Source organism: Gorilla gorilla, chromosome 6, assembly GCF_029281585.2.
Source record: "Gorilla gorilla gorilla isolate KB3781 chromosome 6, NHGRI_mGorGor1-v2.1_pri, whole genome shotgun sequence".
NCBI lineage: Eukaryota > Metazoa > Chordata > Mammalia > Primates > Hominidae > Gorilla > Gorilla gorilla.
The window spans coordinates 114,490,628-114,514,401 of NC_073230.2; the positions used below are offsets into that span (position 1 = coordinate 114,490,628).

Sequence of the window (23,774 nt, forward strand, 5' to 3'; positions counted from 1 at the left end):
CGGGTTCACGCCATTCTCCTGCCTCAGCCTCCCGAGTAGCTGGGACTACAGGCACCCACCACCACACTCGGCTAATTTTTTGTATTTTTAGTAGAGATGGGGTTTCACCGTGTTAGCCAGGATGGTATTGATCTCCTGACCTCATGATCCACCCGCCTCAGCCTCCCAAAGTGCTGGGATTACAGGCGTGAGCCACTGCGCCCGGCGAATTTTTTTGTATTTCTAGTAGAGACGGGGTTTCACTGTGTTAGCCAGGATGGTCTCGATCTCCTGACCTCGTGATCCACCCACCTCGGCCTCCCAAAGTGCTGGGATTACAGGTGTGAGCCACTGTGCCCAGCCAACTGCCTGTAAATTCTTAATTGTGTATCTTTTAATTTATTGAAGTTCTTTCTTTTTTTAAAAAAATGCCATTTATTTGTTGAAGAAACTGTCATTTTTTTTTCTTTTTTTTCTTTTTTTTTTTTTTGTTAGATGGAGTCTCACTCTGTTGCCCAGGCTGGAAAGCAGTGGTGCCATGTTGGCTCACTGCAACCTCCACCTCCCGGGTTCAAGCAATTCTCCTGCCTCAGACTCCCAAGTAGCTGGGATTACAGGCACACGCCACTACTGCCCGGCTAATTTTTGTAGTTTTGGTAGAGATGAGGTGTCACCATGTTGGCCAGGCTAGTCTTGAACTCCTGACCTCAGTTGATCCACCTGCCTTGGCCTCACAAAGTGCTGGGATTACAGGTGTGAGCCACCACACCTGGCCAAAACTGTCATTTTTATATATAATGTTTTCATTTGCCTTTTTAAAAACTTGAGGTATAGTTTACACACAGTGTAATGTGCAGATCTTATGTGTATTGTTCAATGAGTTTTGGCAAACGTATATACTTTTGAAACTCACATCCTTAAGAGAGCTCAGAAATAAATCCATTCTTGACTGGTCAATTGATTTTTGACAAAAGCACTGAAGCAGGACAGTAGGGAAAACTTATAACTATATCATAGATGGTACCAAAACCTTCATATGTCTTAATAACTTTTTCCACAGACAGGTATAAAAATCTTCCCACAGCTTCCCGAAAGCTTCAGTTCCTGGAGTTACAGAAGGACTTAGTAGATGATTTTAGGATACGATTAACACAGGTGATGAAAGAAGAGACTAGAGCTTCCCTTGGCTTTCGATACTGTGCAATTCTTAATGCTGTGAACTACATCTCAACAGTACTAGCAGATTGGGCTGACAATGTTGTGAGTTAATATGCTTTTATATTAAGTGATATATTACTAGTTCGAACTATTTTATTAATACTTTTCAAAATGTTGAATCTATTGCAAGCAAAAATAAACATGCTAGACAGAACCATAGTGCCATAATTAGAAGGTGTAATTAAAATACACATTTTTCTCAATCAAATCTCAAGTAGTTAAATAGTCCTGATATTTTAATGTATTTAATCATTGGAAAAGCAAGCAAGCCTTTCATGAAATAGTTGTTTATAGAGTGAACCATACTTGGAAATATTCATGTATGGTAATTGCAATCACAGGAAAAGCTAAGATTAAATAATGATGTCAAAAGCAATCCAGGACTTTAAGGAAAATAAAAGAATAATGTTTAATACCTCTTGAATGTCTTCAAAACATGACAGATTATAAAGAGTCATGAAAATAGGAAGAAACATTTAAAGTTTTAATTGTTTCATACATTAAAAATCTATTTGGCTGGATGCAGTGGCTCATGCTCTTAATCCCAGCACTTTAGGAGGCTGAGATGGGAGAATTGCTTGAGCCCAGGAGTTGGAGACCAACCTGGGCAACATAGGGAGACGCCATTTCTCCAAAGAATAAAAAATAAAATAAAATTAGCCAGGTATGGTGGCATATGCCTGTAGTCCGAGCTACTTGGGAGGCTGAGGTGGGAGGATCACTGGAGCCCAGAAATTCATGACCAGCTGTGCAACATAGTGAGACCCTGTCTCTACAAAAAATAAAAATAAGAAACTAACATTTCATGTATCATATTTTCAAATATATGCAAGAGTAAATAGAATAGGAAAATGAACTTCTGTGGTGTGGCTATCACTCAACTTCTTTTTTTTTTTTTGTGACAGAGTTTCGCTCTTGTTGCCCAGGCTGGAGTGCAATGGTGCGATCTCGGCTCACTGCAACCTCTGTCTCCTGGGTTCAAGGGATTATCCTGCCTCAGCCTCCTGAGTAGCTGCGATTACAGGCACCCGCCACCACGCCTGGCTAATTTTTTTTTTTTTTTTTTTTTAGTAGTAGAGACGAGTTTTCACCTTATTGGCCAGGCTGGTCTCAAACTCCTGACCTCAGGTGATCCACCTGCTTCTGCCTCCCAAAGTGCTGGGATTATAGGTGTGAGCCACCATGCCTAGCTCACTCAACTTCTTACACCAATTTTGTTTTATTTAAACCTCTTTTCTGCCCCCCAATACTTGATTATTTTGAAGCAGATCTCAGATATCATATTTCATGGTAATATTTATATAGAGAGATATATATTAGTATTTATCTCTAAAAGGTAAGAACTCTTTTAAAAAAACAGCACTATGATTGTATCTGAAAAAATTAACTGATTTATTGGAAGGTATATTTTAAATAAATCTATAAATAAAAACCTTGGGTCCAGTTAACAAATACCATAAGACCTTTTCCCTCCAAATTCTACTGACCCTTGCCTTCTCCATGCAGATTCTGACAAGATTTGATCTGCCTAATTATTATTAAGTAAACCTACTGACAGATTTGATATGCCTAAGTATAATTATTAAGTAGTAATTTATTTTTACTGTTTTTATTAATTTAAGGAATATCCTGGCTATCAGGACTCTTTGGCAACCAGATTTTCCAATAGATGCTTCCAAACAAAAGTCTAATTAGCCTTTATAACCTTGACATAGACAGATGAATTCTTTTAGATGGTTTAGATATTAACATAATCTCAGAGTACCTTCAGAACTCTCTTCTTGAACAGGGTGCCCTTAGGTTAAGAATCACTGTTCTGAGATCATCTGTGAGAATACAAAATCAACTTAGGTTTATACCAACTTGGGTGTCCCATAAAGTACATTTCATGACAGAACGCATAAACAGAGAACTAGGATGACCATGAAATGGTAAAATAGAATAGACATTAAATATTAAAGAAACTAACTGTACTGAATAAATCTGATAATGACTATGAAAATTTTAATATGAATTATTAAAAATATAAAATATATAATTGTGTCATAAAATGAAAACAGAAAGGTAAACAAGACAAATGCAATTTTAACTAAAGACTTAAATATACTATTAGAATGTGATAGGTAAAGTGAGAATTAAAAAATTGTTAAGTTAAATAATTAGATTGATTAACTGAAGATTAGTGATATATTCCATAGTATAACAGGGAAAAACACAATTTTCAAGTGTGTCCAGATGAGTCACAAAGATGGACAAGATAAATTAATTTAAAATTTCTGTACATTATCTTAATGCAATAAAACAGGAAATAAAAGCAGAAATGAAATATATTCAAACATGGACATGTAAAAACATTAAATGCCTGGATTAGGAAGGAAGTCTAGAAAGCATTAAATTTTAAATTATGAGTTTAGGAATAAAAATTGTATACCAATTAATGCACTATATAGTACATTTTGTTATATGTAGAACAAAAATTTATGGTTACTTCTAAAGCATTGTATAGAAGAAAATGTATTCCTCATAATACCTATTTTAATGTGAAAGAAAAAGCCAAACAAAAACCATTTTTATTTAAATTTTAAATAAGCTAAATAAATAGGGGGCAAAAATAAATATAATAAATATACTCATCATAGATATAAACAAGATAAAAATCTGATAAACACAATCATAGTTTATGCTTATCTGTACTCTGTCTGGGACTTAGTAATTAGTTAAAGTTTTTTTCCTATAAAAATAACTGAAATCCATGTGCATAATGTCATTCTGCTGAGCACAGAAAATAAAACAATTATTTCATAATATGATTATACGATAGAGGGTAATGATCAGTTTGTTTATAAAGTCAGCTAATCAGTCTGGGTGTGGTGGCTCATGCCTGTAATCCCAACACTTTGGGAGGCCAAGGCGTGTGGATCACCTGAGGTCAGGAGTTCGAGACCAGCCTGGCCAACATGGTGAAACCCTGTCTTTACTAAAAATAAAAAAATTAGCTGGGCTTAGTAGCACATGCCTGTAATCCCAGCTACTCAGGAGGCTGAGGCAGAAGAATCGCTTGAACCCAGGAGGCAGAGGTTGCAGTGAGCTGAGAATACGCCATTACACTCCAGCCTGGGCAGCAAGAGCAAAACCGTCTCAAAAAAAAAATAAATAAATAAAGTCAGCTAATTAGCATACATGCATTCATTTTGTACTTTTATGTGTTGTGTTTCTAATTTAAGTAAGTATTCTCTCAGCACCCCCACAGCTCCATATTCTGCTAAGCGTTTTTAGTAATATGAAACAAATTGTTATTCTTGATTCTTGTGCCAGAATTTTTTCTTCAATGAAATTATTTGTAGAACATCAGCAACTGCTTTACTTGGTGCTATAGTCTGTTTAAGAAAGATGGCTGGGCATGATGTCTCACACCTGTAATCCCAACTCTGGGAAGCCAAGGTGGGCTGATCACTTAAGCCCAGGAGTTCAAGACCAGTCTGGGTAACATGGTGAGACCTCATCTCTACAAAAAATACAAAAAATTAGCTGAGCATGGTGGCGTACCCCTGTAGTCCTAGCTGCTTGGGAGGCTAAGGTGGGTGGATGACTTGAGCTCAGGAGTTGGAGACCAGCCTGGGCAGCATAGGGAGACCCTGTCTCTACATAAAATAAAATAAAAAAAATTAACTGGGCATGGCAGGCATGCTCTGTGGTCCCAGCTACTTGGAGGCTGAGGTGGGAAGACTGCTTGAGCCCGGGAGGTTGAGACTGCAGTGAGCCTTCATCACACCACTGCACTCCAGCCTGGGCAACTCCCCCTGCCGAAAAAAGAAAGATGAATTAGCCATCATCCCTACCCTTAGAAAACGTATAATCTCATGCTGAATTAACTAGGTTCTCTGTCAGCAGAGAAATAAATTTCAGAGTTGATTGTTCAAATTGTGAATGAATTGTGTCCTAGCATGGTTATGATGGTGCAAATCAGGCCGGGTGTGGTGGCTCACGCCTGTAATCCCAGCACTTTGGGAGGCCAAGGTGGGTGGATCACCTGACGTCAGGAGTTTGAGACCAGCCTGGCCAACATGATGGAATCCCATCTTTACTAAAAATACAAAAAATTAGCCAGGCGTGGCTGGGCACGGTAGTTGTCGCCTATAATCCCAGCACTTTTGGAGGCCGAGGCAGGCGGATCACCTGAGGTCAGGAGTTCGAGACCAGCCTGGCCAAGATGGTGAAACCCCATCTCTACTAAAAATACAAAAACTAGCCAGGCTTGGTGGTGGGCGCCTGTAATCCCAGCTACTCAGGAGGCTGAGGCAGGAGAATAGCTTGAACTGGGAGGCAGAGGTTGCAGTGAGCCGAGATTGCGCCGTTGCACTCCAGCCTGGGTGACAAGAGCAAAACTCTGTCTCAAAAAAAAAAAACAATAACTATATAGTGCAAGTTCTGTCTTAACCTCAAACATTCTTTAATCATATTCACAGTCCTTCAGCCAGTGAATACTGTATAAGTAAGTAAAAATTATTAAAGCTGTTGTATTGCATAATTAGAAAAAGGAAAAAGAATGGACAGAATTCACTTTCCATTTGTTTCAGGTTCTCTACTGATAACTGTCTGCCAGTTGCCAGATTGTGCCAAGCCTGAAATAAGCAGCCATTCAGAATTAGGAATTTTTCAGTTGTAGGTGACAGATATCAAATTCAAACTGGCCTAAGTTGGGATGTGGGGTGAGATATGGGAGGTGAGGGTTTTAACTTTCTAAAAGGATTAGGCATGGCTGTTCTAAAGTTGTCCATTTCTGGTTTTGTTCTGAGTCAGGCTCTGGACGTGTGGCCACAGGTGGCTCCAGGCTCACATGGTCCTTCTGCAATCTCAAAAGAAGAGTGCTGCTTCTCTGATAGTTTCAGCAGAAATACCAAGGTGCCTCTCATATGTCTATCTCTGAACAATCACTAGTGCAGCCAGGGCATGGTATTACCAAGTTATGTGTGCATCCCTGGCACCAAAGGATAGGGCTGACACCACCTAAGTTGTCTCAGATTGGGGAAGTGGTTCCCCAAAGGAAAATTGGGGTACTGTTAAAAGGGGAAAAGTTGCCATGTAAAAGTAGTTGATGCCCGTGACACATTGTCATGCAAAAAGATATGGGGCGTGGGCACGGGAGGAGAGAGGGAGATGGGGAGAGACAAAGAGATGATTTAGGTTCATGTTGGGTAGTCAGAATTTTAATAGTAAATGTATAAAAAAAAAGAACCACCAGATTTTATGGTTTGTTCGTTATCCATGAAATCTTTGGGAGAATTCTCAATGGCTTTTGGTTTTTAAAATTTTAATTAGTTTTATTTCAAGAACTTTAAAAGAAAAGCAACTGAAAATTCTTAAGAAAACATTTCAAGGGTAGCCAAATGTTTTTTTTTTGTTGTTTTTTTTTGAGACAAGGGTCTCACTTTGTCACCCAGGCTGGATTGCAGTGGTGTGATCTTGGCTCACGGCAACTTCTGCCTCCCAGGTTCAAGTTATTCTCCTGCCTCAGCTTCCTGAGTAGCTGGGATTACAGGTGTGCGCCACCATGCCCGACTAACTTTTCTATTTTTAGTAGAGATGGGGTTTCACCATGTTGGTCAGGCTGATCTCGAACCTCAGACCTCAAGTGATCCGCCGCCCCAGGCTCCCAAAGTGTTGGGTTTACAGGCGTAAGCCACCGTGCCAGGCCATCAAGGGAAGCCAAATATTTGATGACCTTAATATGGCTTATGATGTGTTCACGGCCTAATGCTATTCAGAGTTTTAGAGAAAAAAAAATAACCTTGGCAAGGTGATTTATTTAGTCCTCTGTTAATTTTATTTTGGAAAAATAAAATTTCAGACCTTTATAATCTTATGCTTAAATGCTTGTTGATGGTGTCATTTAAAAAATATTTTTAATTTTATTTAGAACAACGCCAGGCATGGTGGCTCACACCTGTAATCTCAGCACTTTGGGAAGCCAAAGCGAGTGGATCACCTGAGGTCAGGAGTTCAAGATCAGCCTGGCCAACATGGTGATACCCCATCTCTACTAAAAATACAAAAATTAGCCAGGTATGGTGGTGCTCGCCTGTAGTCCCAGCTACTCGGGAGGCTGACACAGGAGAATCGCTTGAACCAGGGAGGGGAGATTGCAGTGAGCCGAGATTGCTCCATTTCATTCCAGCCTGAGGGACAGAGTGAGACTCTGTCTCAAAAAATAAAAAATAAAAAAAACAAGTAGATAGTGTCATTTTTTTGTTGTCATTTTTTGAGATGGGGTTTCGCTCTTGTCGCCCAGGCTAGGGTGCAGTGGCACGATCTCGGCTCACTGCAACCTCTGCCTCCTGGGTTCAAGCAATTCTTCTGCCTCAGCCTCCCGAGTAGCTGGGATTACAGGCGCCTGCCACCATGCCCAGGTAATTTTTGTATTTTTAGTAGAGATGGCGTTTCACTATGTTGGCCAGGCTGGTCTCGAACTCCTGACTTCAGGTGATCCACCTGCGTCAGCCTCCCAAAGTGCTGAGATTACAGGCATGAGCCACCACGCCTGGCCGATAGTGTCATTTTTTTTAAGTTCATGATTACCGTACACAGAAATTGAAAGAGAAAAATATTTTTCACTATATGTAATCCATGTGATACAAAATTCAAAAGCCACAAAACTGTATATATTGAAAAAATATATATAGTGAAAATAAGTCTTAATTCTAATCTTCCCTAAAGCCAATCACTTTGATCAATTTCTTGTATATACTACTAAAGCTATTTATATAAATACTGGTGTGTGTATGTCAACGTGTGGTAACATACTATGCAAACTCTTCTGCTTTTTGCGGTTAACAATATATCTTGAGATTGTTCCATTTCAGAATAGTTTAACATTGACTAGTGGGAATGTAACATGGTACAGTTGCTGTGGAAAACAGTATGGCAGTTCCTCAAACTGTTTTTTTGTTTTCTGAGATGAGATCTCGTTCTTTCGCCCAGGCTGCAGTGCAGTGGCACAATCTTGGCTCACTGCAACCTCTGCCTCCTGGGCTCCAGCAATCTTCCCATCTCAGCCTCCTGAGTAGCTGGGACTACAGGTCTGTGGCCACCACACTCAGCTAATTTTTTATTTTTTTCTAGAGATAAGGTCTCACTATCAAATGATTCTCTGGCCTCAGCCTCTTAAAGTGCTGGCACTACAGGCATGAGCTACCATGCCCAGCCTTTCAAACTGTTAAAAGATAGACTTACCATAAGATCCAGCAATTCCACTCTTCAGTACATACCAAGAGAAATGAAACATATGTCCACATAAAAACTTGTACTGCCAGGCTTGGTGACTCACACCTGTAATCCTAGAACTTTGGGAGGCTGAGGCGGGCGGATCAGGAGGTCAGGAGTTTGAGACCAGTCTGACCAACATGGTGAAACACCATCTCTACGAAAGTTACAAAAAAAAAAAAAAATTAGCCAGGTGTGCTGGCACACACCTGTAATCCCAGGTACTTAGGAGACTGAGGCAGGAGAATCGCTTGAACCCGGGAGGCGGAGACTGCAGTCAGCCAAGATCACCCCACTGCACTCCAGCCTGGGCGACAGAGCGAGATTCCGTCTCAAAACAAAAAACAAAAAAACAAAACAAACAAAAACTTGTACAAAAATGTTCACAGCAGCATTTGTTCATAATAGACAAAAAGTAGAAACTACCCAAATGTCCACCAGCTGATGAATGGATAAATAAAATGTGGTCTATCTATATAATGGAATATTATCTGGCAATGTAAAAAAATGAAGTGCTGATACGTGTTACAATATGGATAGACCTTAAAAATGTACTGAAAGAAGACAGTCACAACCAACCATACGTTGTATGATTTCATTTATATGAAATGTCCAGAATAGGCAAATCCATTGAGACAGAAAGTCGATTAGTGGTTGCCTATGAGTTGAGGGAGTGGGGAGACGGTATTGGAGGATAACGGCTAAGAGTGAGGGCTTTTCTTGGACAGTGATGAAAATGTTCTAAAATTGTGATGGATATACAACTGAATATATAAAAAAATCATTGAATTATACACTTTTATTAGTTTTGAGATGGAGTCTCACTTTGTCGCCCAGGCTGGAGTGCAGAGGCATGATCTCAGCTCACTGCAACTTCCACCTTCCAGGTTCAAGCTAGGATTACAGGCACATGCCACCATACCCGGCTTATTTTTGTATTTTTAGTAGAGATGGAGTTTCACCATGTTGGCCAGGATGGTTTCGAACTCCTGACCTTAGGTGATCCACCCACCTCAGCCTCCCAAAGTGCTGGGATTACAGGCGTGAGCCACCGTGCCCGGTCGAATTATACACTTTAAATGGGTGAATTGTATGACATATGAATTCTATTTCAAACTGTTAAAAAAAAAAGTATGTTAATGTGTTAACATGTTTTTGCTTTCAGTTCTTTCTACAACTTCAACAGGCTGCACTGGAGGTGTTTGCGGAGAATAATACTCTGAGTAAACTGCAGCTAGGACAGCTAGCCTCTATGGAGAGTTCTGTCTTTGATGACATGATTAACCTCTTAGAACGTTTAAAGCATGATATGTTGACCCGTCAAGTAGACCACGTTTTTAGAGAAGTTAAAGATGCTGCAAAATTGTATAAAAAAGAAAGGTATGTCCTCTATGTAAGTCAGCTCTTAACACCAGTTTGGTAAAAGTTAAAGAATATGTGGTCAGATTTCCAAGGTGTCTAGATAGAACCTGGTTTGGCCTTATGTACTTTAAATTTTATTGTTGATGGAAATATTTCTAAAGTATGTTCTCTTGGACATTTTTTTTGAGACAGTCCTACTCTGTCACCCAGGCTGGAGTGCAGTTGCACGATCTTGGCTCATTGCAACCTCTGCCTTAGAGGTTCAAGTGATCTTCCCACCTCAGCCTCCCAAGTAGCCAGGACTACAGGCATGCACCACCACACACGGCTAATTTTTGTATTTTTAGTAGAGATGTGGTTTCACATTTTGGGCAGGCTGATCTCCAACTCCTGACCTCAGGCGAGCCACCTGCCTCAGCCTCCCAAAGTGCTAGGATTACAGGTGTGAGCCACCACACCTGGCTGACATTCTTAATCAGAATAAACTGATTATAATTTAGTTGTTTGTAAATATATCAATAGGATAGTGTGTGATCTGGGGTTGAATAGCCTAACCTGTCTCCCATTTTGCAAAGTAAAGTGCACCTGTGGTACTCTGCATACTTTTGTTGTGGTTTATTCCACTACCATTCACTGTGAACACCTGTGTTACTTTCATCCTTGATAGCAAGCAGTATCTTTTTGTCCTAGCATAGTCCCTGCCACACAGAGTGCTTAAAATTCGTTTATTAGTCCTGTTTTTACTGAAAATTAGAGCATAATATTAGCCGATGTCTTAATTAAAATGCTAAAATCAGGCTGGGTGCAGTGGCTCACACCTGTAATCCCAGCACTTTGGGAGGCCAAGGCGGGCAGATCACTTGAGGGCAGGAATTCGCAACTAGCCTGGCCAACATGGCGAAACCCTGTCTCTACTAAAAAATACAAAGATTAGCTGGGCGTGGTGGTGGGCACCTGTAATCCCAGCTACTTGAGAGGCTGATACGAGAATTGCTTGAACCCTGTGGCTCTAGCCTGGCCAACAGAGCGAGACTCTGTCTCAAAAAAAAAAGAAAAACTACATAAATAAAATGCAAAAATTAAGTGACATTTTAAATTGTAATTGCTTTATATCAGTAATTCACATATTAAAATTTGGGGATATTTTGGATATATCCCCATATTAAAGAGTATTTGAGAGTGAAAATATAAATACAGGTACATTTATTTTCTGATAGAGCTTTTAATGTTAGGCTGTATATTTTTTCTTATCCAAAATGCCCTAGGACAGAACACTTCCTCAAATTTAAAATGATTTAAAAACTTGAAAAATAGAAACTGATGAAAAATTTTTGGTAAAAATGTGTTTTTTCCAGATGGTTGTCCTTGCCATCTCAGTCAGAGCAGGCAGTGATGTCCCTGTCCAGTTCGGCTTGCCCGTTGCTGCTGACGTTACGGGACCATTTACTTCAGCTGGAGCAGCAGCTTTGTTTCTCCTTATTTAAAATTTTCTGGCAAATGCTCGTAGAGAAGCTGGATGTATACATCTACCAAGAAGTAAGTAAGAATAGACTGTTTTTGGGCTGTGATAATAAAGACAACTGTTATATGAATTATTCTTTGTTTCAGATAATTCTTGCTAATCACTTCAATGAAGGAGGAGCAGCCCAGCTGCAGTTTGATATGACTCGGAATCTTTTCCCTTTGTTTTCTCACTATTGCAAGAGACCAGAAAATTATTTTAAACAGTAAGCTCAACATTTAACAATTAATATTAATGTATCAAATTGTTACAGGAGGCTAACTCCTTTTAACTTTAGGGTTCTGGAGATGTTTGGGTGGGATAAGATCAGTTGAAATTTTAAAACATTGTCTATCTACTGTATGCTTACAGCACAATGGGGAAACCAAGATGATAGATGTGACCCATGACCTCAAAAAGTTTCAGAACTAGATATAAATTACATGTTGGGTTTTGTTTTCTAGTATTTGGTTTAATGCTTCTAGTTGCTTAGTTACTGGAGGAATAAATAGAAAATGAAAACAAGTACAGTTGTGCCCTATTCACTAAATATAAGAAATTACAGGGCCGGGCGTGGTGGCTCACGCCTGTAATCCCAACACTTTGGGAGGCCGAGGTGGGCAGATCACAAAGTCAGGAGATCGAGACCATCCTGGCTAACATAGTGATACCCCCATCTCTACTAAAAATACCAAAAAAAAAAAAAAATTAGCCAGGCGTGGTGGCGGGCACCTGTAGTCCCACCTGCTCAGGAGGCTGAGGCAGGAGAATGATGTGAACCCGGGAGGCGGAGCTTGCAGTGAGCCAAGACTCTGTCTCAAAAAAAAAAAAAAAAAATTACAAATATGTTTAATACGTAATAGGCCAGGCCTGAAAGAAATTTGTTTCCTTAAACATTTGACATTAATTTTGGTTCTAAATATAATTATAGTTTCAGGATTTGTTGATCTAAAATTTATAGGCCAGGCATAGTAGCCCACATCTGTAATCCCAGTACTTTGGGAGGCAGAGGTGGGAGAATTGCTTGAGGCCAGCTGTTTGAGACCAGCCTGGGCAACATAGCAAGACTCCATCTCTACAGAAAGTATTAAAATGAACAAACAAAAAAAAGCCAGGTGTGGGGGTGTGGACCTGTAGTCGTAGCTACTTGAGAGGCTGAGGCTGTAGTGAGCTATGATCATGCAGTTTCACTCCAGCCTAGGTGACAGAGCAAGACCATGTCTCAAAAAAAAAAAAGTAAAATTTAAATTATGTTTGGGTTTTGTGAGGTTATAAAGCATTCCTTTTAGACTTATAAAATGAAAGCTTATGTTTACATGTTTCATAGGACTGTTTTTAAAATTTATTTTAATGTTCTTTCTGCTGCTTTCATTTATCTCTTATTTTTGTCTTTTCCCATATTCTAATCTACCTAAAGTTATAGCTATATTTAATACAGTGTTAATATTAAGTATTGTATTTAGGGAAATAACAGATACATATTGAAATAGGGATCGTATTACCTTATAGTAATCTAAAGAAATAGCAACTCTGCACCTGTGTAGTCTTACCATGTTAAAAGAACCAAATAATAAATCCATAAATATTTTTATAGAGAACATGTGGACCAGCAGTGCAGAGAAGCTGTTTAGGATTCTCAAAATTGTAATATAATTGATGCAGATAATGGAGATCTCATTTCCCTCCTTTGTTTTTCCTAAACAGTATAAAAGAAGCCTGTATTGTTTTGAATTTGAACGTCGGTTCTGCACTACTCCTGAAAGATGTACTGCAGTCAGCTTCAGGGCAGCTTCCTGCCACAGCAGCATTAAATGAAGTTGGAATTTACAAACTGGCTCAACAAGATGTTGAGATTCTACTTAATTTGAGGACAAATTGGCCTAATACTGGAAAATAATGTCTTTCAGAAAAAGGTTTCTTTGGTTTTTGTTTCTAAGAAAGAGGAAGCCAATTGGATTTCAAGTTATATGATGAAATTGAAATTCTGAATTAATGAAACTGGAAAACTTTATAGAATTACTTATTATCTTGGATTTATGGTGTTATTAAAATGCTGACCATATTTCCTTCATCCTCTTGTTCCTAAGGAAACAAAAACAGAAAACGAAACAATGAAAACTCAATTCTATTTACAAGTATAAATGCTGAGTATGTCTGTTGAAGACAAGAGCAGAGATATTAAATTATAACCAACTTTCAATTTCCTGTGCTAATTAAGGGAAATTCTGTTGTGGATAATCAAACATAGCCAATAAATTTTTTTAAAACTCCCTTTGAATGCATATTTGTAATTGAGGCACCTGTATCTAGTTTGGGAATTAACTGTATTTCTGTAAGGAAACTGGCAGGGCACAGTGTCTCATGCCTGTAATCCGAGCACTTTTGGAGACTGAGGTAGGAGGATCGCTTGAGGCAGGAGTGCGAAACCATCCTGGCCAACATGTCAAGACCCTGATGCATGCCTGTAGTTCTAGCTACTTGGGAGGCTGAGGTGGGAGGCTAGCTTGAGCCCAGGAGGTCAAGACTACAGTGAGCTGTGATTGTGACACGGCACAGCAGCCTGGGCAAGCGAACAAGACCCTGTCTCTAAAGAAAAAAACAAAACACATTGTGAGATGGTGAATAAGATAGGATTGTTCTTCATTTCTCACAAATGCCCTTCTATTTTAAATGCTTCCTAGTTTCATTCTGTGTGACAGTGGGCAACCCTTTCTTTCTGGATGAAACATTTCAGGCCATGGCACTCTGACTCAAACATTCCTATGTGGTAGGGAATGTAATTAAACATTTTTATTATTTATGTAACTTATGAGACAAAAGTCTCAAAAGTTTATTTTTTCTTGTAACTTTTCCTTGTCCTTGGGGTGTATTCAATAATAGTTACTTGACTAATAAAATCTCAGAGTAAAACTCTTTAAAAAATTGAGCTAGATTCCCTGGAAACTTTCTACAATTATTAAATTTTATTCTAATGGTTTTTCTCTGACTTAGCAGTGGGTTAGTACTTTTAATCCTGTAATATCTCAAAATCTAAAATTATCAGACTAACATGCAGCCTATGCTACTGATAAACATTTACTTTGTGATAATTTTGAGGAAATATTTTGAGATAAATTCTATTAGTATGTATTTTATAGAGAGAGTTTCCAGCTAGTGTGTTGAGCTCAAAATGTTTCTGTTAGTTGTCCTAGCATATTGATGCTTCTTCACCTCATCCTTTGAGAATTGCTGGGGCTTCCTATTTAGAATGGAGCTGGCTGGGCACAGCCCATTACATGCCTGTAATCCCAGTACTTTGGGAGGCTGAGGCAGTGGATCACTTGAGATCAGGAATTTGAGACCAGCCTGGCCAACATGATGAAACCCTGACTCTACTAAAACTACAAAAAAATTATCTGGATGTGGTGATGCACATCTGTAAGCCCAGCTACTGGGAAGCTGAGGCAGGAGAATCGCTTGAACCCGGGAGGTGGAGGTTGCAGTGAGCCGACATATTGCCACTGCACTCCAGCCTGGGCAACAGAGCAAGACTCCATCTCAGGAAAAAAAAAAAAAAAAAAAAAGAATGGAGCTGCCTCTGGAACTTCCTCTCTAACCCCAGCATTTTCCCCTCCTATTCCCAAGTTTAGGGACTTTACTGTCAGCCTTCCTTGTCCTCACTTTCCAGTCAGCTGAAAGTTTCAAGGGAACAAAATATTTCTTTCAAAAGATAGGAACCTATTTTAAAGGTATTAATTGTGCTTCAAAATCATGCCACCTTATTAAAATATTTGTCACTTAAAAATAAACTTACACTTCCTCCTTGAATTTATCCAAAGTTATTTTATGTCCATCATCTTGTAAATCTTCATCTTCAGTGCTTAGACCCAGGGTTTTTAGGGCTGTAAAATAATGAGAAGAAATGAAGTGAGAATTTTACAAAGTGAGAAGTATTTTCTGCTAGAAAAAATTGTGGAATGACCACAAACTATTACCTCAATTTGTAGAATGTACTGACCTTCTTTATACTGCACAAATGATATGGTGCCTCTGCCTGAGGAGTCCATCATCTCAAACATAGCCACAATGTTAGAGTTATCCATAAAGAAAGGAAATGCTACGCCTGTTACTTTTGCAATTCTCAGTCGTTCCAATAGAGATATTAAATATTCTTTTGGTTTTTCTGCAAAAGAATAGTTCCAGCTCTTTCTGATATGAAATTAAAATATGTCGCAAATAGAAGTAGTCATTTAACAATTATTAAACAGCTATAGCAAAGGCACTGTACTAGGCGCTGGGGACACAGGCCTTAGTTTTCATAAACAGTCCAGAAAGAAGGTAAGACATTGAACACTTAAATAATTACATATACAAATGCCCTATCTCAGATGATAGAATAGAAAACTATAGAGACTGGACCTGGGCATTTTTTAGAAAAACTCCCCAAGTGACTATAAGTTGCAGACAGGGTTGAAAACCAAAAACATAGAGGGAACAGCATAATACAGGGAAGAAGTTGGCCACCTAAATAATTGATAAGATATAAATAATAGGCCGGGCATGGTGGCTCATGCCTGTAATCTCAGCACTTTGGGAGGCCGAGGAGGGCGGATCACCTGAGGCTGGGAGTTTGAGACCAGCCTGACCAACATGGAGAAATCCCATCTCTAGTAAAGTTAGCCAGGCGTGGTGGTGCATGCCTGTAATCCCAGCTACTTGGGAGGCTGAGGCAGGAGAATCGCTTGAACCCGGGAGGCAGAGGTTGCAGTGAGCCAAGATCACGCCACTGCACTCCAGCCTGGGCAACAGAGCAAGACTCTGTCTCAAAAAAAAAAAAACAAAATAAACAAACAAAAAATATATATATACACACACATATATACACATATACACACACACACACATATAAATATATAATAAAAACAAAGACTGATAAATATGGTCCTCCAGGAAGCACATGTACTCATTTCTAACAAAGCAATTTGGATAAATATTCTGTAGTTTAAGCAATTTTAAAAATAAAAAATCACAATCAACTCACTTTTCAGAAATAATGCAGAACAATCATGATGAAAAGAAGCCAAAAACAGTAGTGATAGAGCAGTTTGGATGGTATATACCACGCCTGCTGCCTGACCATTTTATCATTTCAATCTTAAGCTTTACTCTTACATTTTTTTTTTAAAGTTAGAGACAGGATCTTGCTATGTTGCCCAGACCAGACTCGAGCTCGTGGGCTCAAGCAGTCCTCCCACCTCGGCCTCCCAAAATGCTGGGATTTATAGGCATGAGCCACCATGCTTGGCCAACTCATATTTTCTTTAAAAAATTTAAGTAACGGCTGGGCACGGTGGCTCACGCCTGTAATCCCAGCACTTTGGGACGCCGACGCGGGTGGATCATGAGGTCGGGAGATCGAGACCATCCTGGCTAAAACGGTGAAACCCCGTTCTCTACTAAAAATACAAAAACTTAGCCGGGCGTGGTGACGGGTGCCTGTAGTCCCAGCTACTCGGGAGGCTGAGGCAGGAGAATGGCGTGAACCCGGGAGGCGGAGCTTGCAGTGAGCTGAGATTGCGCCACAGCACTCCAGCCTGGGCGACGGAGCGAGACTCCGTTTCAAAAAAAAAAAAAAAAAAATTTTTAAAGTTACATCATTAATGAGAATTTCATGTTTATAAAAGTAGACAGAAAAGTAAAATGAACCCATCACCAACTTCAACTGTTAAAATTTGTGGCCAATTTCACTACAGCCCTATCCACATCAATTTGTGAGGAACAAACTTAATCTTGTTTGTGCCCTAATTGAAGAGGACTGACAATTAACAGCGTAAACAATAGCCCGAACCATCTCAGTTGGTTCATTTTATGCAATTCTGACTGAAAAGGTTAAGCAAACTTTCCACTCAATCAGTGCCAAAACCATTGCACCAGATCAGCTGCAGACAAAAAAGCACAGCTTTCAACGGAAAATTTTAAATGTGGGATCAAGATCCTGAAGCGATTCTTCAAAGAACTGTTAACAGGAGATGAAACGTAGTTCTACAGTATCATCCCAAAGACAAACCCGATCAAAGCAATGGCTACCAAGAGGTGACATGGTCCAGTCAAAGCACAAGTTGACCCGGTCAAGAGCAAAGGCCATGGCAACACTTCTTTGGGATGCTCAAGGCATTTTGCTTTTTGAATTTTTGGAGTCCCAAAGAATGATAGCATCTGCTTATTATGAGAATGTTTTAAGAAAGTTAGCCAAAGCTTTAGTTAAAAAAAGCCCAGGAAAATTTCACCAGAAAGTCCTTCTCTACCACCACAATGCTCCTGCTCATTCCTCTCATGAAACAGGGCAATTTTACAAGAGTTTCAATGGGAAATCATTAGCATCCACCTTACAGTCCTGATTTAGCTCCTTTTGACTTTTTTGTTTCCTGATCTTAAAAAAATCTTTAAAGGGCACCCATTTTTCTTTAATGATATAAAAAAGACTGCATTGACATGGTTAAATTCCCAGGGCCCTCAGAGTTCTTTAGGGATGGATTAAATGGCTGGTATCGTTGTTTACAAAAGTATCTTGAATTTGATAGAGCTTATGTTGAGAAATAATTTTTAATCTTTTAATTCCATTTTTCCATGAACTTTTTGAAGTCCCCTTATACATACTTTTTCATAGTGAGAACACTTATAATCTACTCTGTCAGCAATTTTCAAATATAAAATATATTATTAACTGTAGTCACCATGATATACAGTAGATCTCTTGAACTTATTCCTCTTTTGTCTGAAATTTTGTATGTTTTGGCCAACATCTCCCCAATCCCCCTGCCCTTCAGCTCTTGAGCATCATTTAACTCTTTTTATGAGTTTGACTTTTTCAGATTCCACATATAATTAAGATCATGAGGTATTCTTCTGTGCGTGATTTACTTCACTTAATGTTTTTTAGGTTCATCCATGTTGTTGCAAATGACAGGATGTCCATCTTTTAAGACTGAATAGTATTTCATTGTGTATATATCACATTTTCTTTATCCATTCATCCATGGACACTTAGGCTGATTGTGTATAGTGGCTATTGTGAATAGTGCTGCGATGAATACAAGTGCAGGTATTTCTTCAACATACTGATTTCATTTCCTGTGGGTATATACCCAGTGGTGGGAATGCCAGATAAGTTCTATATTTAAGTTTTTCAGAAACCACCATATTGTTTTCCATAATGGTTGTACTAATTCACAATCTCACCAGTAGTGTACAAGGGTTCCCTTTTCTCCACATCCTTGCCAACACTTGAAATCTTTCATCTTTTGTTAGTGTTTTAGAGATGGGGTCTCATTATGTTGCTCAGGCTGGTCTTGAACTCCTGGACCCAAGTGATCCTCCTGCCTCGGCCTCCTGAGTAGCTGGGACTACAGGCATGTGCCATCGTGCTCAGCTCTCTTTTGTTTTTTGATAACAGCCTTTCTAACAGGTGTGAGGTGATATCTCGTTGTGGTTCTAATTTGCATTCACCCAATTAATGATATTGAACATTTTTTCATATACCTGTTGGCCATTTCTATATCTTCTATGGAAAAATGTCTATTTATGTCCTTTACCCATTAAAAAAAATTTTTTTTTTTAACTATTGAGGTCTTACATGTTTTGGATATTAACCCCTTATCAGACATATAGTTTGCAAATATATTCTCCCATTGCATAGGTTGTCTCTTCACTCAGTTTATGTTTTTAAATCTTTTAATTTATAGGTTTCCACTCCATCTTTTTCATCCCTGGGAATTTATGTGTTGAAACCAGAAGTAGACTTTTAAATCTAATATTGTGCCTTACTTGTACAAATAGGCTCTAGCAATAAATAGGCTACTAAAGGCAGTCACATTTTGTATGAAGTCTTCTGTTTCTTCTTCCTGGACCATATATCAAATTCAGAAACTGGAAAAAGGCCAACTTTGAATTTCAACTCACTACATTTCATTTTAAGGCTTGAATAAGTAAATAATGCTAATGGAACTTGGTGTACCATTTTGATGAAAATCCAAACCAGGCTTATTGTGTATCCTTTAGGCTGCATGGGATGTTACAATGTTTATGTTTGGAGACTACAATTTATACTCTACCTGCTTTTAAAAATGTTTTGAAAATGATCACAACATACATATATATAATAAAGACAGAATCTTTTTAAATCATGAAAGGAAGAGCCAAATGTTACTAACCACCTATGTTACAATGTCAGCTGATATAAAAAACAATTTTTCAAGGGATACAATGTTCAGGTTCAACATCTTAATCATAATAGCTAACTGAGCCCTTCCTATATGCCTGGTACTGTGTGAAGCATTTTCTATGGATCATTTCATTTACTCCTCACAACAGTCACTTGCTCAAGGCCACACAGCCAGTATGAATCCAGGCAACGTGCTTCTAAAGCTTGCAAACTTTACCACACTCTACTAAAATATGGGAAGCATCTTCAATGGTGAAATCTAGTCAGTCATGATAGTCTCTATTGAGTTTTTTCTCAATAGCTTTCAAATTCATTTTACTCTACCACTCCCACAGCAATCTCTCTCATTTGGGTTACTATTAATATAATTGTCTAATTTTATTAAAGCCATCCCCTAAAAATTCATATTCCCTCTTTATACAGCATAGAATTGTCACTGGGAAATGGCAGCATAGCCAGCAACCATATATATACACACATACACACACACAATGTGTGTATATATATATATACACATATATATACACACACACCCATATGTATATATACACACACACACGTGTATATATATAGACACACACCCGTATATGTACACACATATATACAGTATATATATATACACATATACACAGTATATATAAACAAATATATGTACTCTATTAGTATGTTTTCATGCTGCTGATAAAGACATACCTGAGACTGAGTAATTTATACAGGAAAAAGGGTTTAATAGACTTACAGTTCCACATGGCTGGGGAGGCCTCACAGTCATGGCAGAAGGCACAAAGGAGCAAGTCATGTCTTACACGGATGGCAGCAGGCAAAGAGAGACCTTGTGCAGGGAAGCTCCTTTTTTTTTTGTTGTTGTTTTTTGAGATGGAGTCTCGCTCTGTTGCCCAGGCTGGAGTGCAGAGGTGCGATCTTGGCTCACTGCAAGCTCTACCTCCCAGGTTCATGCCATTCTCCTGCCTCAGCCTCCCGAGTAGCTGGGATTACAGGTGCCCACCACCATGCCTGGCTAATTTTTTGTATATTTTTAATAGAGGGGTTTCACTGTGTTAGCCAGGATGGTCTCGATCTCCTGACCTTGTGATCTGCCTGCCTCAGCCTCCCAAAGTGCTGGGTTTACAAGCGTGAGCCACTGTGCCCAGCCAGAAACTCCTGTTTTTAAAACCATCAGATCAGGTCAGGTGCAGTGGCTCACGCCTGTAGCTTCAGCACTTTGGGAGGCCAAGGAGGGTGGATCACCTGAGGTCAGGAGTTCAAGACCAGCCTGGCCAACATGGTGAAACTCCATCCCTACTTAAAAAAAAAAAAAAAATCAAAAAATTAGCCAGGCATAGTGGTGCATGCCTGTAATCCCAGCTATTCAGGAGGCTGAGGTAGGAGAATCACTTGAATCCAGGAGGTGGGGGTTGCAGTGAGCCAAGATCGTGCCATTGCACTCCAGCCTGGGCAACAACAGCGAAACTCTGTCTCAAAAAAAAAAAAAAAAAGTGGCCATCAGATCTCCTGAGACTTATTCACTATCACAAGAACAGCATGGGAAAGACTCGGCCCCATGATTCAATTACCTCCCACCAGGTCCCTTGCACAATGTGTGGGAATTCAAGATGAGATTTGGGCGGGGATACAGCCAAACCATATCATATACATAAACATATACATACATACATATATATATATTTTTTAGATGAAGTCTCACTTTGTCACCCAGGCTGGAATGCAGTGGTGCAATCTTGGCTTACTGCAGCCTTTGCCTCCCAGGTTCAACTGATTCTCTTGCCTCAGCCTCCCAAGTAGCTGGGATTACAGGTGTCCGCCACCATGCCCAGCTACTTTTTGTAACAACCAGCAATTATATTTCCCAATATACCCTAGCTGAGGCAAGTTTTTCCTACCAAATTATTTCAGGTCAGGTCAGGTCTTGCTGTTACACTTAACTTATGAAACTGTTGGTTTTTAGAGCTTTCAGAATTTTGGAATTGAGAATGGGGGACTGCCTACCTGTTTCCTCAATAGTAATTGCCCAATTAAACCGTCTAGTCTTATTTTCTGCAACTCGTCTGTAATTCCAAGGTTTTCAAATTGGGACACATGTCATAATACCATGGGCTTCAGCCGGGTGCGGTGGCTCATGCCTGTAATCCCAGCACTTTGGGAGGCCGAGGTGGGAGGATCGCCTGAGGTTGGGAGTTCGAGACCAGCCTGACCAACATGGAGAAACCCCGTCTCTACTAAAAATACAAAATTAGCCAGGCATGGTGGCACATGCCTGTAATCCCAGCTACTAGGGAGGCTGAGGCAGGAGAATCGCTTGAACCTGGGAGGCAGAGGTTGCAGTGAGCTGAGATCGCGCCATTGCACTCCAGCCTGGGCAACAAGAGCGAAACTCCATCTTAACAAAAAAAGAAATACCAGGGGCTTCACAAAGACACAGGATAAAGCTAGTGTGTCTTTCTAAGCATCAATCATACCTTGGTGAGTAATACAAAACATTTATATTAAGAAATAGGTATATCTACGAAAGAACAGATCTCATGTATTTTTAGGACAAAACGACTTCAAAGAAACTTCTTATGCCACATCAGGCTAAGGTCCCAGACACTGAATGGACAAGTCCTTTCTCCTCTGCCATTAGGAGGACTCAGGCAGGAAACTTCAACAGCACTGCATACATACTCTGCATGCCAGCCCACCCCTTCTTTAGCTTCATTACCTTCTTATTCTGGCTCAGTGTTTCTGTACCTATGGTTTTCTCTCCCCAGCTTTGGTGTTTATAAAGATATTTTAAGGAATTCTCATTATTATTATTATTATTAAGACAGATTCTCACTCTGTTGCCCAGGCTGGAGTGCAGTGGAACAATCTCAGCTCACTGCAAGCTCCGCCTCCCAGGCTCACACCATTCTTCTGCCTCAGCCTCCTGAATAGCTGGGACTACAGGTGCCCCCTACCATGCTTGGCTCATTTTTTTGTATTTTTAGTACAGATGGAGTTTCACTGTGTTAGCCAGGATGGCCTCGATATCCCGACCTCGTGATCCACCTGCCTTGGCCTCCCAAAGTGCTGGGATTACAGGTGTGAGCCACCGTGCCTAGCCGGAATTCTCATTATTGAAGATGGTACCCAGCCAGGTGCAGTGACTTACACCTGTAATCCAAGCAGTTTGGGAGGTCGAGGAGAGAGGATCACTTGAGGTCAGGAGTTCGAGACCAGTCTGGACAACATGGCAAAACCCCGTCTCTACTAAAAATACAAAAATTAGCTGGGCACGGTGGTTTGCACCTGTAATCCCAGCTACTCTGGAGACTGAGGCATGAGAATCACTTGAACCCCAGAGGCGGAGGTTGCAGTGAGCCAAGATGTGCCACTGTACCCCAGGCTGGGCGACAGGGCAAAACTCCGTCTTAAAAAAAAAAAAGTGGTACCCACGTCTCAGTTTTAAAAAACAGCTACACTATTTATGTGGTAGGTATGTAATTAATGTATGAGTATTCCCAGACTTCCCTTCCACCAAAGAGAATTTTGTCTTTATCTGCTTAGGTTCTTTTCCCCCCATAACGCCTTCTACTGGAAAATTCTGGTTTTGCCAGATGGGTACAAGGCTTTTTGTGCTGGAGGAAAAAAAGAATCTTCAAGATGCTAAATTGGTTGACATAATAAAGAGCTGAGAAAAACATGCAAGATAGGGAGGAGACAGAAGAGTTGGATGGGCTGAGTGTCATGAATTTGGAACCTGATAAGATCTGCAGCTGCTGTGGAGAATACAGCTGGGAACAAGGAGGAAGGACTTTTGAGTGGTTTTACTGTGGATTATGAATTAAAGTCTTTTTGATTCCTTTCAAATTACTCTTGATTGCTGGAATGACTGTGCTGCTTTGAGTGTGATTCTGTGTTGCGACCGAGATGGCCAAATGAAGGCCTCTGTTTGTGTGTATTATAACTGTTTGAGATGCTCAGAGACTATCCTGAAGTTCACTCAGATCAGGTAAGTGGGCTCATGTTGTGACTCAGAAAAATTAAGTTTTCATTCAGTTGACCCATTGGCTGCCATGGTGCTTTTGTCTTTTCAATTTTTTTTTTTTTTTTCTTGAGGCAGAGTCTTGTTCTGTCACCCAGGCTGGAAGTACAGTGGTGCAATCTCAGCTCACTGCAACCTCTGCCTCCGCGTTCAAGCAATTCTCCTGTCTCAGCCTCCCGAATAACTGATTACAAGCATGTGCCACTACACCTGATTTTGTATTTTTAGTA

At 39.8% G+C, this 23,774-nt stretch overlaps 2 protein-coding genes across 7 annotated transcripts in view; one reads left to right on the top strand and one right to left on the bottom strand.

Annotated features, from left to right (window-relative positions):
• Positions 1-13,591, top strand: part of RINT1 (RAD50 interactor 1) — a 35,407-nt gene extending 21,816 nt beyond the window's left edge. Inside the window, 5 exon segments of the mRNA XM_019031055.4 lie at positions 1,040-1,239; positions 9,623-9,837; positions 11,175-11,355; positions 11,428-11,546; positions 13,025-13,591. Coding sequence (XP_018886600.3) covers positions 1,040-1,239; positions 9,623-9,837; positions 11,175-11,355; positions 11,428-11,546; positions 13,025-13,217 — 908 coding nt within the window. The 3' untranslated portion in view covers positions 13,218-13,591.
• Positions 1-23,774, bottom strand: part of EFCAB10 (EF-hand calcium binding domain 10) — a 32,616-nt gene that overhangs the window by 5,256 nt on the left and 3,586 nt on the right. The window contains exons 2-5 of one of the 6 annotated variants that reach the window (XM_019031058.4): positions 15,318-15,482; positions 15,114-15,201; positions 13,379-13,402; positions 11,204-11,345 (exon numbers count right to left, since the gene is read on the bottom strand). In XM_019031058.4, coding sequence (XP_018886603.1) covers position 11,345; positions 13,379-13,402; positions 15,114-15,201; positions 15,318-15,482 — 278 coding nt within the window. In that variant the 3' untranslated portion in view covers positions 11,204-11,344. Of the gene's footprint in view, positions 1-4,638; positions 4,703-11,203; positions 11,346-13,327; positions 13,403-15,113; positions 15,202-15,317; positions 15,483-23,774 lie in introns of those variants that run through there. The other 5 variants (XM_055392588.2, XM_019031056.4, XM_004046005.5 and 2 more) reach the window with 5 other exon arrangements.